Here is an 18,033-nt window from a genome sequence, read left to right on the forward strand (position 1 = left end):
TGAAAAAAACACCTAAATCTAACAGATTATTATTCCACTGTTTGAAAAGATTTGAAGAGATTTTGTGGAACTTCTGCAGATCATGTTAAACTTCCGTTTCTGATCTTGAAAATCTGAATTCACACTGTGCCACGGACCACAACACAAAAACCAGGAGTGTCAAAGCTCTTTTCGATTCACAACCCAGAGCACCATAAGTGAGGGTTTGTCGAGGTGAGAGCGAAAGTGGACCCTCTTGACTTCTTCCCGCCTCTGGAGGAGTCAAGGCATGAAAAGGCAAAGAGAGAGAAAGTGAGAGGAGTGGAGATGGAGGGGTTTGCTTTTCACCACTCAAAAAAAGAGCAATGAATGAGTGACTGGTTGGATGAATGAGAGGCGGGCTGGAGCTGAGAGGGGCTCTGGCACCGTGGATCAGCAGAGGTTAACTCGGCTTCTTCAGAGGGATGAAAAGGGAAAAAACGGATTGAGCTTTAAAGAGGAGGACCCCCTGCGCCCAGGGCGGGATCAGTCAGGATGATTTATTAGAGAGAGAGAGAGAGAGAGAGAGAGAGAGAGAGAGAGAGAGAGGAGGAGAAGGTGCGTTTGCAAGCATCAAAAAGCTGCAGCGCAAACGCAGCATCCAAAAGTGCTGATATGCACGACATGAGGATGGGCTTGATTCAGGTTCAGGTTTCCAGTGAGAGGTGGGGGGGCGCAATAGGCTCAAGACTTCTTGTGGCCACTTGAATTGTCGCCTCATATTGGGACATTTACGCAAAAATAAAAAAAAAATAAAAATACCCATAAACATAAAAGCCAGCCATCCCTCTTAAAAAGGCTTTCCCATTGTGCCAAAGGCTGTTACAGAGACATATAAACAGAAAACTCTCCAAAATGCTGATTGTCTTGCTTTAATGCTTTCAAAAAATAATTAACTGATCTCATTTTTCGCGGTGTCCTGATTTCATGGTGTGCGCCGGAGGACACAAATATTCAACACTGACGTTTAAAAACAAAGCCTAAGAGGATTTATTGCACTTTTGACTTTTGATTGGATGCGTTTGTGTGACGTAAATGAATATTTCTTTCTATATATTCAAAGTATAGGCCGAGACAACGTGCCCTCTGTCGTGTGTCACATGAGCATCTCAGAATCCACTCATTTTCTGTCACTTTGCACAACAGTTTCCACAGAGGCCTACAGTGAGCAGCTCCCTTTTCTGGAGCAGAATGGCTGCACATGGCGCTGAAGGCACCGCTTTATGTCCAAGTGCCTGGTTCCAGCGTTGCACTAGTTTGCTCACACAAGAGAGGGGGCACAAGAGAAACACTAAACGTCATGCAGTGCGGTCAGAGAGTAAACAGTGTTGGGATTGTAATCTCTTTTTGGGTAGAAAATAGGGCTGTTGTGTCTTTAAGAGGGGCTGCTGGTCCCTCATCGCAGCTGCTGGCGTGCGTGTGTGTGTGTGTGTGTGTGTGTGTGTGTGACATAGAGGACAGCGGAGATTCATTACTTAAGCAGTACAATGGACATTTATCACCCCGTGGTGTTATTCAAATTCAGTACCAAGCGAGGACCTTCTCCACTCCTCTCTCCGCCTTGCGTCGCGGCCGCAGCGTCTCATTGTTGGAGCGGCGCAAAGAAAAAGCCAGGAGGGCAGAGAGACACGCATCCAGTCAGTCAGGGGAAGGATGGAAGGAGGAGAAGCAGGAGAGTCTCGTCCGGAGTGTACCGAAGCCCGCTGCTCTCCAGCTCCGCAGCTTCTTCTTCTTCTTCTTCTTTTCGTCACCATCCGACGCTGCTCGCTGGGGGGCATTTGGAGAGGAGAGAACCGAGAGAACGTGGGAACTGAACCAAGGACGCACCACCGGGAAATAAGGGGTTTCCTTTTTTATTTTATCTCCTTTTTTTTTTGGTTGAAAATTTTTCGATTCCATCCTCAGCTTTCAAACACCAGAGGAAAGAACCCTGGCGCTCCAAGTGCTTGTATTCAAATAGGAGGGGATTTTTTTTCTTTCTTTTTAATTTAACACCCGTGGAAAGCCATTGTGCATCTTGAGGCACCAGAACTGAAGAGTCTTCCCCTAAATCGATGCCACTACACAGGTGCAGAAATTGCGTTTTTTTCCTCTTTTTTTGCTGGCGGACTTTAAGATGAAATAAAGCTGTTTGATTCCTTCTTTTTTAGAAACACTTTTCCTTGAGACACTTTAAAAAGTAAGACTCGAACCAAAGGAGATGACATTTTTTACTCCAAACTGCAGTGGCCATTCAGCCATCTTAAGGGGCCTAGAGATATGGAGAGACTAACTTTACAACTAGAGACTGTAGCATGTAAAAGAAAGTAGGATGCGTTTATTTGAGGATGCTTTAAAAGTCACGAGGTGATTGTGCCTGCAACAATGGCTGCTTTGCATTATCAAACACTTTCAAAAAAAAAAAAGAAAGAAAAAAGGATGGGCTTTCTTCCAATGCGGAGATGAGTTCCAACAGTTTAATAATAAGGGAGTGTGTTCACGGATTATTTGGAGAGGTGAGGGGAAGTTGCATTGAAAAAAAAAAACATCTTGAGGTGTAGTTTCCTGCTGCAGCAGCTCTCAGCGTTGCACAGATAGAGCTGCTTTTTCAAAAAGGAATCCAAGAAGCAGTGCTGAGCAGTGAGGATGTCAAAATAATGCACTATAGTGGGGAAAAGGGGGAAAGAAAACGGTGTGAGACGCAGCCAGTGCTGTCAAAGGGCATTTAGGCAGCCGTATAGCAGGTGCACCCAGGGGCCTGTACAATAACTGCCCCCCTGCACATTTGTGATTCAAACATTCTAATGCTTAATTTTCTTCCTTTTCACTTTTGCCAGAAGAACATACAGAGTCTTTAGCGACTGATTGTCCAAACGCAATTCTTGAGTAAACTCAAATTCAACCCCCAAGAATTGTGTATGGACATCTGTTGCTGCAGACTCACATTCATCACTGCTGTCTTTGGCCAAGCGCCACATCGAGATTGTGGGCCTCCAAAACGCACAAAGAGGGCAATAGGAAGGCCTGTTAGCCTCCGTTTTGTTTTGTAACTGTCTCATTTCAGGTAAGATACAAATCAACAATCTGCATGATATGAAAAGACAGAGAGGGAGATGGGGGGGAAAAGGAGGACGCGGGGGCCAATAAAGTGGAGGAAACCTGATTCTGGCTCATGTAATGTGTTTTTCGGGGTGTGCGTTGTGCTTGGCCCGATTGGTATTTACACTTTGTCGAAGATCTAATCAAGACTGTTTGTTTTAAAAGGCACATATCGACTGGAGGCATTGATGTATCGACTGTGTTCGGCAAATAGTAGGAAGCAGTGAGTTGAGTGCTCCCAGACGGAGGCCTGCATGCTGCAGAGATGAGCAAAGAAAAAAAACTGGAGCATCAGATACATGAAGCTGCCTCAAAAACGAGGAGGATATATAGAAATAATTACATTAAACCTGAAGGTGTTGCTAAAAGCTACATTTGGCAGGAAAAATAGAATCATTTCTAATCATTTCTTAATATACTAAGAGCATATTTAAGGCTAATCCAACAGAGCTCTTAAAATGCATTTATCAGTGCAGTTATTGCTTCTAATCCAAAATCAAATACATTTTAGTGAATTTAAAGGCAACATAGTATTAAAATAACAGAAAAGAAACCAAAACGTGGCCTGACGATTGATGCTGGAGCCAAACAGCGTCACTGATAAATCACGTGGGACACTGATTGGCCCATTAGATCATTTAGCTTTGTTTATTTCAAAATAAATAATGCTAATAAAATTTTTTAAATTTTTCTTCTTTAATATAATTCTAATCATTATTTTAAAAATATAAAAAATAACAAACAGTTTAACTTCTATAAATAAACTAATGTAGAATTTAATAAATTATTTTTTGTGCAAAATATACACATATAAATCATTTCATTTCTGCATTTTCTTCATTTTTTAAAAAAAAGTTCCTATTTGGCTGCCAGTTGCACTCACTAATTAATTCGAGACACACACACTCTCTCTCTCTCTCTCACACACACACACACACAAATGGCCAACGTGTGTATTGTTGCTGAACATTAAAGGCTAACCTCTCCTAATTCCTGGGGATTTGCGCATCTTGTTTGCTCTTGCAGAAACGCTTCTGTGTCCACCGTGGATCGTTTTTTCTACGGTTTATTTAGACTTTATTTACAGAATAATCGAAGCCTCGAAATTACAACACATAGTTTGAGGATTTTTTAACGACCGCATGCTTTCTACACGTGATTTTAGGATTTAAAAACAGCTACAAGTGGAAGGTTTTTGCACTAAAATCACATTTTTCACATCATAATAACGACCATCAGGTTGTAATGCTGTGCAGTGAGAGGTCTGAATATGAGGACATATTAGTGGTGGCGATTGATGCTATACATACCTGGGATGGAGGGCTTTTTGAACATATGTCACCTTTATTTCTGCTTTTTGCAGCCCCAGTGGTTCGTTCAAGCTTTCAGTCTCAGCTCTGGAGCCTTTATGGGTGCAACAGAAAACACGAATTTGGTTTATTTTCCTTTAAGCATGAAACAAATCAGGCAGATGTCCCTTTATATAGTAAATAATCTTAAATTACACGAGGATGTGCAGAAAAACCTGCAATTAATGTGATGTGTATAGGTAAATACACAAGAATCCGTTGTTTTTATCAAATAATCAGCTTTCTAGGTTAAATAACACACACGTTTAGACTCCTAGTTTGTTTTTTGAGGCCATTGTTTACTTCCTGCTTGTTTACCTGCGGCCTGGAGATCACTAGAGGTTTTTTTTAAATTCCCCCTGTAGTGACCTGAGCTGTGCACATCGTTATGATGGGATGGAGATGATGCAGGTCCAGCATCGTCTCCTGTTGAGCAGCCATCAGTCAGTCAGTGTGCAGGCTGTGGACTGGAGGCCTGCTGGAAATGCACATACATTCAGCTCTGGGAAATAACAAACAAACAAAACTGGACACGAAATATCATGCACACTAACACAACAACAAGTTTCAATTCTAAATGTACAAGATGCTGCACAAACTTTAGATTTTCTTGACATTTAATCCAAATAATTCGGGGAAAAGCAACGTTTTTAAAATGGCAGAAGACACCCAGATGCAGAGAAATGTTTGTGATCATCTCCACACTCAGTGCAAGTCTCTCTCCAGCCTCCTCGGCCTGCCCTGGCTGACACAGAGCTACATTTTCCCCTCTCTAACCCCCTCACAGCCTCATTAGCATTTCCTTTCTAGCGGCCATTATAGGCCGGTTTCCCGTTGCAAATCGCACTCCACAACCGAGAAAAGGTTTTAGGTCGCCCCGGGCGTTCAGGGGAGGGCAGCCCGGAGGCTAGACCTCGACCTCCCGCAGTGGTCCTGTAGTTCACACCCCACCCACCACCACACACACACACACACACACCACACACACATATACATCTATACATGCATGTACGCACAGCGTCCCTCCTGCGCCTCTTATGAATATTCCAGCTGGCTAAAGGAAGCTAAAATCTCCCTTAAGTCTCCTCCAATCAGCCTAAAACTGCAGGGAGATCTCACAACTGGGTTTAAATCGATCATATAAACTATCAGCACGAATTATAGAAGCGTGATGTAAAACTCTAATTGTAGGAAGAAGGAAAAAACCCCGTTTGGAGCCTGAACGCTGCAGGCTGGTTTGGATTCTGACAGACAAAACTGAAGATTTAGGGGGAAATCTTGCAGTTTGTGAGCAACAGAAATACAAAATGTGAAAACGTTTAAATCACAAATCAGTCACACTGACGGCAATTAACGTAGCAATAAAAAAATCTGAACTAAAATGGATTTATGGTATTCGCATTTATTAATTTCAGAGGCGAGTGCAAGAATGAAATTTTCCTAAATATATAGAATTCCTGAAAAATATTCAATCATTCACATGTAAGAAAAACAGTAAAAAAAAAAAAAAAAAATCGCGCAGAGTACATGTTCTTAAAATATTTTTTAAAAAATACACACTCCAGAAAAAATCCAATTATGCGACTGCACGAATCATGGTAGAAAAAGATTCTTTTTATTTCCATTTTAGGAAAATAATAAAGAATCAAAACAAAAATAAAATTAAAAAAAAGTCAATTACACAGACATAAAAAGCACTTAAAAGTAAACTATTTACATTTAATAAATGGTTTGTAACACACTAAACAGCTACTTGTAAGGAGATAAAGACATTTTAACGTGTTTATCAACATATTAATTACAGCTAAATCTGTGAAGCATCTGGTTGTTTCTGTGTAAACAGATAATATTGACACATCTGTAATCATATTAAATATGTCTACATGAGTTTTAATTTTTTTCATATTAATAAACACTTAAAATATTCTTATCTACTCACAATAACAATATTGTGAATTATAAAGAATTTATTAGATGTTTAATAAATGCTAATGGAAGGGTAAAGAGTTTTCTTGTATTTTCTGGTGAAGTGAAGGTAATTTTAAAACAAATTTTGTCCCACTTTGGATAGATGGTTGCAGAGAAATAAAGGTAGAATAACTAACTGCAGGTATTTACACTTGCACCAGTGAGCTGATCAGTACAATCACAGCTTAAACCAGCTTGATTTTTTTTTTTTTTTTTAAAAGAAAATTGTCTTCAGGATTCCCATCTCACAGCTTCCACGTTTGTCACCGTGACCATCTCTGAATTTCCACTCATTCCTGTGGACCAGCATCAGTGGTCTGAGTGTGGGACGACACATCCACAGCATCCAATGGGATCACGTGTTATTGGGATGTAGAGGGGGGGAGCAAAGAGTGCAGAGGATGTGGAGGAAACAGGCTGGAACTGTTGCAGATATGTGCTCATTCTTTTATCCTCCATGAAGAGTAGAAATAAACACAACGTTGTCTCGGTCCTGCAGTTGATATTCCAGCTCCCCCTGAGGTTCAGGAAACAAACCAAAGGAGAAATACCTGCGTTTATTAATGCGTGCATCACTCCTGTGCTTCAAATGGGGTCCAATCAATGACAAACTTTTCATTTCATTTACATCCTGCGTTGAGTCCTGTAATTGAATCAATCCATTCAGATTGAAGCGTTCAGACTGCATGTGCATGTAAATATGTGATCAGATACGAGACCCCAAGGACAAACTTGTCTCGCCACTGCATGCTTCCACATTATATGAAACATTAACTGAGAGAGAGAAAATGAACGGCCTCGCTATCGGTGAACATACAGGTTCCCACTCGCACTCAAACACTTTGATTTAAACACTCACACACACGTTCCTTTAGTATCTGCATGATCTCTAATCACTCAAGAGTGTAACAGTGCATCCTGAAAACACACGATAAAGGTTAAAAAAAATATGTCAAGATGAAAATATTTGTGCTGAGAAACACACACACACTCAAATACGCACACACACACACACTGTCCACACCATCTGACAGTGAACGTGGCTCCCAGTGCTCACCATTAGCTCCCAGTCTGCATCATTGATAAGCACCAGAATCCCAGGCCTCCTGTGGGAAAACACACCGTTTTCAGTCAGACGTGTCTCCCAAAGGCAGCACACACTCAGACATGTGGAAAAGCTCCAAACAGGTACATTTCAGAAACCTCAAAGACACATTCATGTGTACATTATCATCCTAAAAAACATAAATAAAAGATTAAATGATAAATAAATTTAAAAATCTGAAGAAAGTCTAAACATTCGAGTTGCTTTAAAATGTTAAGAACACAATTATTGGCAGAAGTGTGACAATAAAAATGGAAATTATTTGCAACAAAAACAAATTTTGAAAGATAATCCTTGAAATTTCAAGCATGAGATTTAAATTTTTTTTTCCCCCTAGATTTAATTCTGTCAAATTAAGCACATTAAAATAGTAAATTATCAGTTAATACATTTTTTATGAATACTTTCCAACTACAGTTTAGGCTTTTTGGGGAGGTGAATAGAGGAGAAGGAGGGGGGAGACACAGGACACGGTAATTAGTTTGAAACAGTCTGACAAACCCTACAAATCCCATTAAAGTGATTTACATTTAAAAAGCAATGAATGCACCTGAAAATAAAGAATGCCTTTTGAAATCTTTTCAGTCGGTTTTTAATTGTTTAATAGCATTTAGAGCAAAATACATGCAGGAGAAATTAGAAAAACGAATCTGGTGTTTGAATTTTTTAAATAATATAAATACAAAATAATAAGTAAGTGCTTACTTGTGTGTTGTGTCCATGTTACAGCCCATATTAAATCACAAACAAGAGCTCTGTGAGTATTCCCATTGCTGGTAATGCAATGTTTCCTTATAGTGTTTTATTTGCAAATGTGCATAAATAAAGCACTTGTATTAGCAGAAAAACAATTCTCAAATTGTTTTCTGGCCAACAAGCAGTGAAAGCAATGATGGTTTTCTTATGAGAGACGTAAGTGGCTGAAGCTAAAGAGTACAGCAGGGAAAAAAAAACTCACTGTCACTGGAAATTAATGGGGTCCCAAAAATAACATACTAAGGAGGATAATGGAGATAATGGGGGAGGGTAACAACTGGCACCTATGGGTGAAGTCTTTTTTTTTTTTTAAAACAGATGCTGGGGTATTTTTTTTTCTAAAAAAGAGGTAACTTTAAGTCATGTGGGTGAAGAGATAACGCCTCTCACTCCACCTCATACATGCACTGTGACGTCAATGAGAAAGGGCAACGTGAGAGGAACCTGTGAGAACAAACATGCACCCAAAAAAAACCAAAAAAAAACACCATGGCTGTGGGGAGAAAGAACAAAAGAACAGAAGACAAGGTAAAGATTGTAAACTAAATCACACACAACATCCTTTTAAATAGATAATGAAGCATCACCTTGATGATGGTTTGCTCAAAAAAAAAAAAAAACAGTGAGTGCTGCCAACATAAAGTACACACCAACACACACATCTAATCTATAAGGTTTATAGGTACCCCAGCTTTTTCTCCATTCATTGGTTAGATGGTGCTATAAATAGTCCCGCACAAAAGGCAGCTGTAAAAGTCAGCCAGTCCTATAAGGCTGCTGTGAGCCCTGGACACACACACACACACACACAGACATACAACACACAAGCTCACACACAGGTAATCATCTTACTGAAACCTATAACCTGAAGGCTACACTGTGTTTTTTTTCCTCCCAGCATTTCAGCAGTTTTAACTGAATAATGCCTCACTGAGCTGCCCGTGTTGAGAGCCGCTCTTATGGAGCAATTTTGCTAGAATGTTACGTTCCTACGTGTTCCAGCGGTGGTGTAACATACGACACATCCGTTAAGGTTATCTCAGAACGAGCATGTGTCACTCACACGGAGTCTCCCTGGAGGAAGAGTTCGGGTCGTTCCTTCAGGAGGTTCCTCTGGATCCAAACCAGCAGCTGCTTCATGTCCCCTAGAAAACACACACACAGTTCCATAGTTAAATCACAACGCTGCCTTCCAGAACCAAGCCTCACCTGAAGCAACGTTTCTTACTAAAATGAGAATTTTTGTTGTTTTGGTAGGGCAGTGACCACAGTGTATGAACAGATTTTGCATCTACACACACACACACACACACACACACGGAGCCCATACAGAGTCAGACAACGGAGGTCACAGGTCAGGGGTTAAGGGTCAAGGTGCATGGTTCCAGCCCCCTGGTCGATGTGACGCGACAGAGGTACCAGGCGGGACCAAGGGGGTGCCTATATATATATATATATATACATATGTGTGTGTGTGTGTGTGTCTGCATGTATATTTATGAGTGTATGTGTACGTTGAGGACACTGGAAATGGGGGAAGGTTGACTGATGTCAGCGGCCAAGAGCAACGCCGTTCACCTTGAGCAGAAAGAAAGAAAATTAATGATTTGTGTGTATAAAATGTAGAAATGGAAAAAAAAATACCATCTAGAGCTTGACGTGTCATTTTCAAAGATTAGAATAAAAGGGAAAAAAATAAAATATGAAGCCAGACATATTTCACAAGCATGTACGTCTTTAAAAATATATATAAGGGCAATTAGATTTCTCCGGAGCCTCGTACTTTCAGTGAAATTTTTCAGAGCAGGAGCAATAAAACGAACAACCACATTTCAGATTAATAATTTTCTGACGCCCATTAAACGCGGCGCTTCTCGTCTGAGCTTGAATATCAGCGATGCTTGAATTTTCTATGAGTCTGACCTCTTGAACAATCAGATTGACCTTGTCTCAACAATAGGCTGAGCCTCACTCAGACCCATGACAGCCACAAAGGCGACGCCAATGAGAGGTTTTAGGATAAATCCCCACTAAACAACTAACAATGAATACATTAAAGGTATGGCTAACGGTGACATTAAGGCGGTGGAAGAGGAGTCTGTGTTAACTGTGGTGTGTTTAAATGTAAATAGTGATTTTTTTTTTTATTTAAAAATGTGCAGAAAGTGTGTGAGGACACAGAGTGGATGAAATGCAACAAAAACAGACAGATCTCATATTTTCTTGTGACTGCTTCCGTGATCACAGCTGTCTACATACGTGTCTACCTGCATTAGTTTGACGTGATAACACTTGAGAGCAGGTCTGCAATTGCTAGTAGCCATATCACGCATGTATACACACACACACACACACACACACACACACACACACACACACACACACACACACACACACACACACACACACACACACACACACACACACACCGTCGAAATTAACAGAATCGGCCTCCTGGACCGGTTTACACAGGAACGAAAGAACAGAGCAGATGAGATAGAAAGCAGAGAGCAAATAAACACAACAGAGAAAGAGCAAATACGCCACAGGAACGCAAGAGAACAAGAAAGCTGCAGCAGATGGAGCAGATATGAGGGCAAGAGGACGACGAGCGAGTCGTCCCGAGCCAGGTGTAAGAGGAGAGCGGTGAAGCTGCGGCAGGTAGGCAGCAAACGCTCAGACGCTCAGGAGTCGAGCTGGATCAAAGGCAGAGCTTAAAAAAAAAAATCACACAAAACAGTACGAAGGTTGAAGGTTTTACATGAAACACACTCAGGGGACAAATGCTTGTAGTGGAGCCAAATTTGGATTTTCAGTTAATGAATCTAATAAATACAGAATGCAGGCTCGCATTTAGCATTTTCACCAATCAAATATTACATTACTAAAAGAGTCTGATGTGTAAAAATTGGAATTTTACTCAAGATCGTCCCTTTAAAGGGTTCCAGATGGAGAGATACATTGCAATGTGGGATTGATTGGGGCCAAAACTAGGTGCACGTATATGACAATTAAAAAAAATTAAGCGAAAGCTTTTATTATTCATGTGTAGAATATCTGAATTTTGATGCTTCAGATATAAACAACCAATGCTGATGACAAAATATCTAAAAAAACACTCCAAATATGGATATTTAAACATATTCCACAACACTGCGACAATAAAATATTTCTAAAAAATTCTATAGGCGCCATCCTGGTCAGTGTGGCTGTGAGGGCGACAGACTGAGCAGAGGATGTGAGATGTATAAGGTGTGTGTGTGTGTGTGTGTGTGTGTGTGTGTGTGTGTGTGTGTAGCTCTAAAGCCTGTGTGCTGTTCAGGTTAATTGTAGTGCTGCCTGCCAGCTCAGTAGTATAATGATAGTGCTAGTTTTCTACGGTTCCAGGCCTCCATATAAAAAAAAGACAAATATCTCCTCTTGTCTTACACACACACACACACACGCACACACACAGACAGACACACACACACACTACTAGGCAGTGAATATTGACCTGCACCTCTGCGGGGCTAAAAACAGAACTAATCACTACAGCAGTCATAACTCCTTCTTTGTGGTGACTCCTTTTCTTTGCACTCCTACTGCCTTTGACTATTGGTATTTTTCTCCACCATTACCCCTTATTCGCTCTTTCATCCTTTCACCCATTTACTTTTTCATTTGCTCTCTCTCTCCCACCTCACACCCACTGCCTCCCCCCTCTCCCTCTCATAAAAGTTGCTCTCTTCCCCTTCATCTCTTTCCATCTTTCGCCTTCTCTTTTATATCCCCTTCTTTAAACACACACACACAAGCAAACGTGATAAAAGTAGAAAAAAAATCAGTTGCCTTAGTTCAATACACAGGTTGGTGATAATTCAAAGTTTCATCAATTAAGCCTTTTATAACAGAAACATCAGGCGCTGCCCCTTTTTAATGGCTTTCTTGTAAAAACGTTACACAGGTCTACAAATTTAAATCATCCTGAACCAAAAGAGACGTCTAAATGAAGAGACGAGAGACGATGCAGAGAAATTAGGAGCTGGCAGATGAGGACGTGGAGGAAAGGTGAAGGTTTTTTTTTTTTGATAGCGCCTTTGCAGTCCAGGTAGAAGGGGGGAAAAGAAAATGAGGGAACAAACAGACAAGAGAGAGTGGAAAATGCGTCACGGGCACCTAATGCATCTTGGGATAGCTCGCGTTGCGTGGGAGGAAAAGGAGACATGGAGGGAGGGGAGAGAAAAGGCGCCATTTTGATGCTGATTCAAAACCGTTCCCGCTTTTCTTTTGTGCGTGCAGTTTTTTCTCTACCCTCCTTTCTCCTTTTGGCTTTTCTGTCTTTCATGCAATTATGACGGCCATGTGAGGGGGATGAGCTATCCATCTTTCTGCAGAAAACGGTGTGATCCGTCAACCATGGGGGTTTTGTTGTGCTCGTTGGGAGAGGGAGAGTTAGATAGAGGAAGACAGGGAGAGAGAGAAAGAGAGGGGGTGGGGTCTTTCAGTCGAGGGTCATCAATCACCGGCTGGGGTCAAAAAGAAATACGAAGGATTCAGAAGCAATTATATCTGCCTCCACTGCACCCCCTCTGTACTTGCACACGGCCTTACAAACACCAACGCTGGTGGTGTGTAAAGCGAAATTAGCTCGCGGCAACATTTTCAGGATCAGCAAACCTGACAAACAGCAACCAGGCAAGACTTGAGATGAGCGAGAAGATCCAGGAAATGATACGTCAGATAGCGCGACGTTAAATTTCAGAACTTTGTTTAGCACACGGCAAAAGGCAAAACCTCTGGACCCACATAGACACAAACGCAGAGGTCAGCTGGTGCAGCAAGGTCATACCAGGCTGACATTCTCTGTTCTGGTCAACTTTTGTCTTTTAGTTGTCGTGGTAACGTCAGCACCACGGACGAACACCCTTTGTTTTCGTCAAATAGCAAAGACGCATATTTCTCGTTTGTTCGCTCTCTCTGACTCATGCATGTATAATAAAATCACATTTTAACCTCCAGGCAGCTGCGGTTCACAGGCGACACTTCCACTCTCTTTATTTTCTCGATGACTTGGGTCCAAAGCCGAGTTTGGGAAATAAAAAAAAAATCCAGCTCCAGATTGAAAGACCCTGAATTCCTCTGCAAAATAAAATCGAATCAGTTGAGATCCAAGGGAGGAAAACTTTTGATAAAATGAAAAAATGAGTGCACAAAGGCAGCAGAAATACTGTCAGACAAAAAAATGGTTCTTTCAACCAACTCCTCTCTGGTTCACAGAAGCAACATAAATGTCCCTTTACTGCCCTCCTTTCACAAACACAAACATCAATATTAAAAGTGGGCAGCTTTTACAAGTAAAAAAAGGCTGAAAGGATCGCTAAAGAGAAACAACAGGCAGTCGAACAGATGTTACAAATGAGGAGAGATGAAAGAAAGAACAGGAGAGGATGAGGATAATGTAAGTTATCACAGATAAACACAAAAGGAAAACTGTTATGTGTGTCTACACTTGTTTTAAAGGTAAAGTGGTAAAACTGAGCTTGCATCAACGTTGAATATTGACCAGTCAATTTGCCAGATTTTCCTGCTGTCAGCAAAAACAAGACTTTTAACTCCCATACAGAGTATCAACCAAGATAAATCTGAAGCTACGCTGTTGCATTATATCAGCAGTGACTTCTTTCTGTCCACTTCTATACCACTAGTGATAGAAGACCTTTTCAGACATGGATATGTAACATCCACCTGTGAAAGTGACGGAATCCTGTCTTTCAGATCACCTTTATGCTCATGTTCCTCGTTGCTTTATTCAGACATACAGTGACAGTATAAAGGTTTAAGGAACACCTAATGAACAAAACACTGAACCTAAACCAATCAAATCAATATCAGCCAACAAATTTACCATTCAACAACCACTCTATAGTGTTAATTTTAACAGCGGTAATAACACTATACACCACAAAGACAACAGAACTCACCCAGGAGACTTCCTTGTTGCTCCTCCAGGACCCTGTCGCTGGTCAAATCTTATCTGTGCAGTTCACACTTTTGTCACATTGAAAATGATAGTTTAAATGCTGCTAGGGCCGATCCAGTACCATTGCTGACTTAGGGTGCTATTTCAGACACAAAGCTACAATAATAATAGGGCAACAATAATAAAATACTGTTACACTAAGTATGTTAATTCCAGATCACATGACCTGCTCCACATGATGTCATTTCCTCCTGAAGAAAAGACTGGCCAGACTCCAAGGCTTTCTGACTTATTTAATATAAAGTAGTGTGTGAGTCAAGTGTGGATTTATGGCATGTCAACAGGTTTACTTCAGTATCTTTATAAATAACTTTCAATTTCAATTTTACTCCATTGTATATATAATATTTAGGAGAATCTTTGTGTAAAAATGCCATGTGGTGTTTGGTTATAGGCGGCCATGTTGATTTTAGGCCTGAAAACAGCAAAAAGTCCTTTAAGTTGGAATTCTAAACACAGTCTTACTTGGGTTTATGGAGATGAAGTTATCTAACATTAAAGACAGAAAGCCCTTAGGACATCCAATTTTTCCTGACATTGATTGCTAGAACACATTAAGGTTGTAACTCTGACTTGCATAAACAGATCACAGATGATACTCACAAGGTTCTGATTGGCTTGGAAGAGTCACATGGTGTTCCTTGACGCCGTTAAAAAGCAGTTCTGCTCCTCCTCTAGAAAAAAAAGAACAGATTCATAAATAATACGTGGTTTTGTGGCATCTAGATGACGCATCAGTCACACATCAGGACTCTGACACTACATAAATCCATTTCTTTCAATAAACTTTACACTTTACAAACACCCTGTTGAGACAATGTGTCGCTTTTCCGCAGGATATACGAGGAACCAGTGGCCTGAGTTAAGTTGAGAGCACTGTTGCTGTTTAACACCGATATTTATGTTGTTAGTGGACTCATAATTCTAACTATCAAAATAAAATAATTTGCAGGATTAAATATATAAAACCAGTTTAGCCTATAGAGAGAAAGTTTCTGTATTAAGAAAGACAGTGGGAAACGCTCTTTGAAACCCTGACTAACATTACTTGTTAACATTTTCTCTATGATATTTTCTTCTTGGTAGTCCTTTAATGTTAAATGTGTTGGTAGTACAATTGATGAAGTACTGGATTACCCATTCTGATCTGTTTATTCAACTACTCAGAATGTTGGGTAACTTAGATAATAAAGCTTCATTAATGGAACTTTTATTTCCCGTATCTGCTGAAGTAAATGCACATTCAGCTGACCCAGATGTGTACAGTTTCCCTAATAATTAGCACCAAATTACAGAGAACTTTACAGGAACCTAATGATGCATTTAACAATATATATTAGTTCCTTTCGAGGAAATATAGGAAACTATGGGGCCTGTAAAATAACTTGTGGGAAGAATAACATATTACATAATCATTTTCACTTATCTATTGTTTTCAGAATTAATGTTGGCTGCTTTCAGTCTGAAATCAGGTCAGAAAGCCACAAGTGAGTCAGTTCTCATACTTATCTTATCAGCGTGTCTCATTTTTGTGATGCAAGTGTGTCTCCAGTCCAATTTGCGTCTCTCCTGTTGTACACAGGTCACTGTTTATATATCGGTTTTAACATTGTTCATGGCTTTAAAACACTGCTCTAGAGTCTACCAATGCTGGTGGCTGTACTGTTTGGCAGTAGCGAAAATGAACTAACTACATTTACTCAGGTAATGTACTCAAAATGTTGAGGTGCCTTCTTTACTAGGGTATTTACATTTTACTTTATATTTCCACTCCACTACATTATTCATGTTTGTATTATAAAATGCACTTTTATTGGCTATTTTCATGCTTCATTTTAATGATTTTAATGTAAAGCTTTAATTTTACTGTCTGGCTGGTGCGATACACATAAATGTGCCTTACATTTCAGAGAGCCATGTTGTAATTTTCACTATCTTTATTTGGGAGCTTTAGTTACTTCCAAGATAATGATTTTACACTACAGATGACACTGTAAGAAGCTTTTAAAATACAAGTTGTTATAGATTCAGCCAGTGATTTCCAACAGCTTTTCTCATTTCAGATGTGATTTTCCCTCCTAAACGGTTCACATGTCAAAGGAAGAATCAAAATCTCACCAAAAATCACAGATTTAAAAAGAAGTTGAACAGATTGGTGGATTTGTGTCAGATGGTAAAGGTGGCACAGAGAATTGTGGGAGCTCCCAGACTTAGACTCTGTGTACAGTAAGTGCATGCAGAGAAGAGCACTGGACATCTGCATGGACGTCAGCCACCCAGGACTCTCCCTGTTTGTCCCACTGTCATCAGGGAGGAGGTACTGGGCCATCAGAACACAGACTACCAGGCTGAGGAACAGCTTTTTCCCCAGAGCTGCAGCCTCCATTATAGCATTACACCACCTCCCTCCCTCTCCTCCATCAACAAATAGCACAACTCAGAGCTGAACTCTTACCCCACCCCCCTGCTCTCAAACAGACTCACTGATGGACCATGATCATTTTAATGTGCAATAACCACCTCAAACTAAGCATTTTACTCACATCAGACACTTTAAAGCAGACATTGCATCTCATTGCACTATTACACTCTTTATAGTTTTTGTAAATACTTGTATTTATTGTAAATATTTGTTTTTTGTTTTTAACATTTGTTGTTTGTTATACTGTGTTGTTTTTTTTTGGAAGTGCCAACAAAGTTTCGTTGCAAAAATGCAACGACCATAAATACCCTTGATCCTAAATAGGGGCTCGCCGCAGGAAAACTAATCACTTTTTCTACTGCTGTTGCTCAGAGGACTAATTTCTTCGTCTCATGAGTAAGTCTGTAATGTTCTGAGGTGTTAGTTTGAGTGTTTAGCAGTGGAGTCACTCAGCTGCAGCTCTGTTCTCTGAGGTTCTCATCATTTCTGCTGCTCGGAGCGGAAATTAAAAGCGTCTCCTTCCTGTTCAAACACCAAATATGTGAAGCTAACACGGAGTCGCTTCGTGTTTCTGTCACAGAGCCACAAAAAAGTAATGACAGGCTCTAATAAAGGCTTTAAAATCCACCTACCCAAACTCCAGATGAATCGCTATGGGAGCCGCCATGTTGTCGGCACGTGAAGGAAGCGTCGGAGGCTGACGTCGGAAGTGACGTTTTCAAAAACACACGTTATTATTGGTCACGAGGGGATTTAGTACAACGGCATTCTGTAAACAAAAGTATTATTGAATAAAATAATTATAATAGTAAAACGCAGGAGTACATTATTTTGTGATATTAAAATGACACCTATGGAGTGTAATTTTAGAAATGTAAGTATTGTATATTTACAAAAAATGTCAATTTTATTATTATTAATAATAATAATAATAATAATAATAATAATAATAATTATTATTATTATTATTATTATTATTATTATTATTATTATTATTATTATTATTATTATTATTATTATTAATAATAATAATAATAATAATAATAATAATAATACATTTATTTGTAATGCACTTTTCCTTTTTATATAATTCATATTATAAATCTACAATGTAGAAAATAATTAAATAAAAAGCACTGAATGAGAAGGTATGTACAAACCTTTGACTGGTACTGTACATCATCACATAAGCTCAATATAATAATGATAAATAATCAGGAGGTTGACAAATTCCATCTGTGAACTATCAAAGACAGTTTGAGAAGATTGTTTGGTAAACCTTCACTGTGTTGGTAAGTTACTTTTATTTTTATGA

The 18,033-nt window shown here is 39.8% G+C and overlaps 1 protein-coding gene across 1 annotated transcript; it reads right to left on the reverse strand.

The window, feature by feature from the left end:
• Positions 1-6,038: 6,038 nt before the first annotated feature.
• On the reverse strand, positions 6,039-17,408 carry urm1 (ubiquitin related modifier 1). The gene is made up of 5 exons (XM_023262071.3): positions 17,351-17,408; positions 14,900-14,970; positions 9,338-9,419; positions 7,471-7,519; positions 6,039-6,930 (listed from the first exon to the last, which is right to left on the reverse strand). Exons 1-5 carry the CDS (start codon positions 17,383-17,385, stop codon positions 6,862-6,864), a joined length of 306 nt encoding a protein of 101 aa, XP_023117839.1. The 5' UTR covers positions 17,386-17,408; the 3' UTR covers positions 6,039-6,861.
• Positions 17,409-18,033: the final 625 nt, after the last annotated feature.

The sequence above is a fragment of the Amphiprion ocellaris genome, chromosome 17, assembly GCF_022539595.1.
Source record: "Amphiprion ocellaris isolate individual 3 ecotype Okinawa chromosome 17, ASM2253959v1, whole genome shotgun sequence".
In the NCBI taxonomy this organism is placed as follows: Eukaryota; Metazoa; Chordata; class Actinopteri; family Pomacentridae; genus Amphiprion; species Amphiprion ocellaris.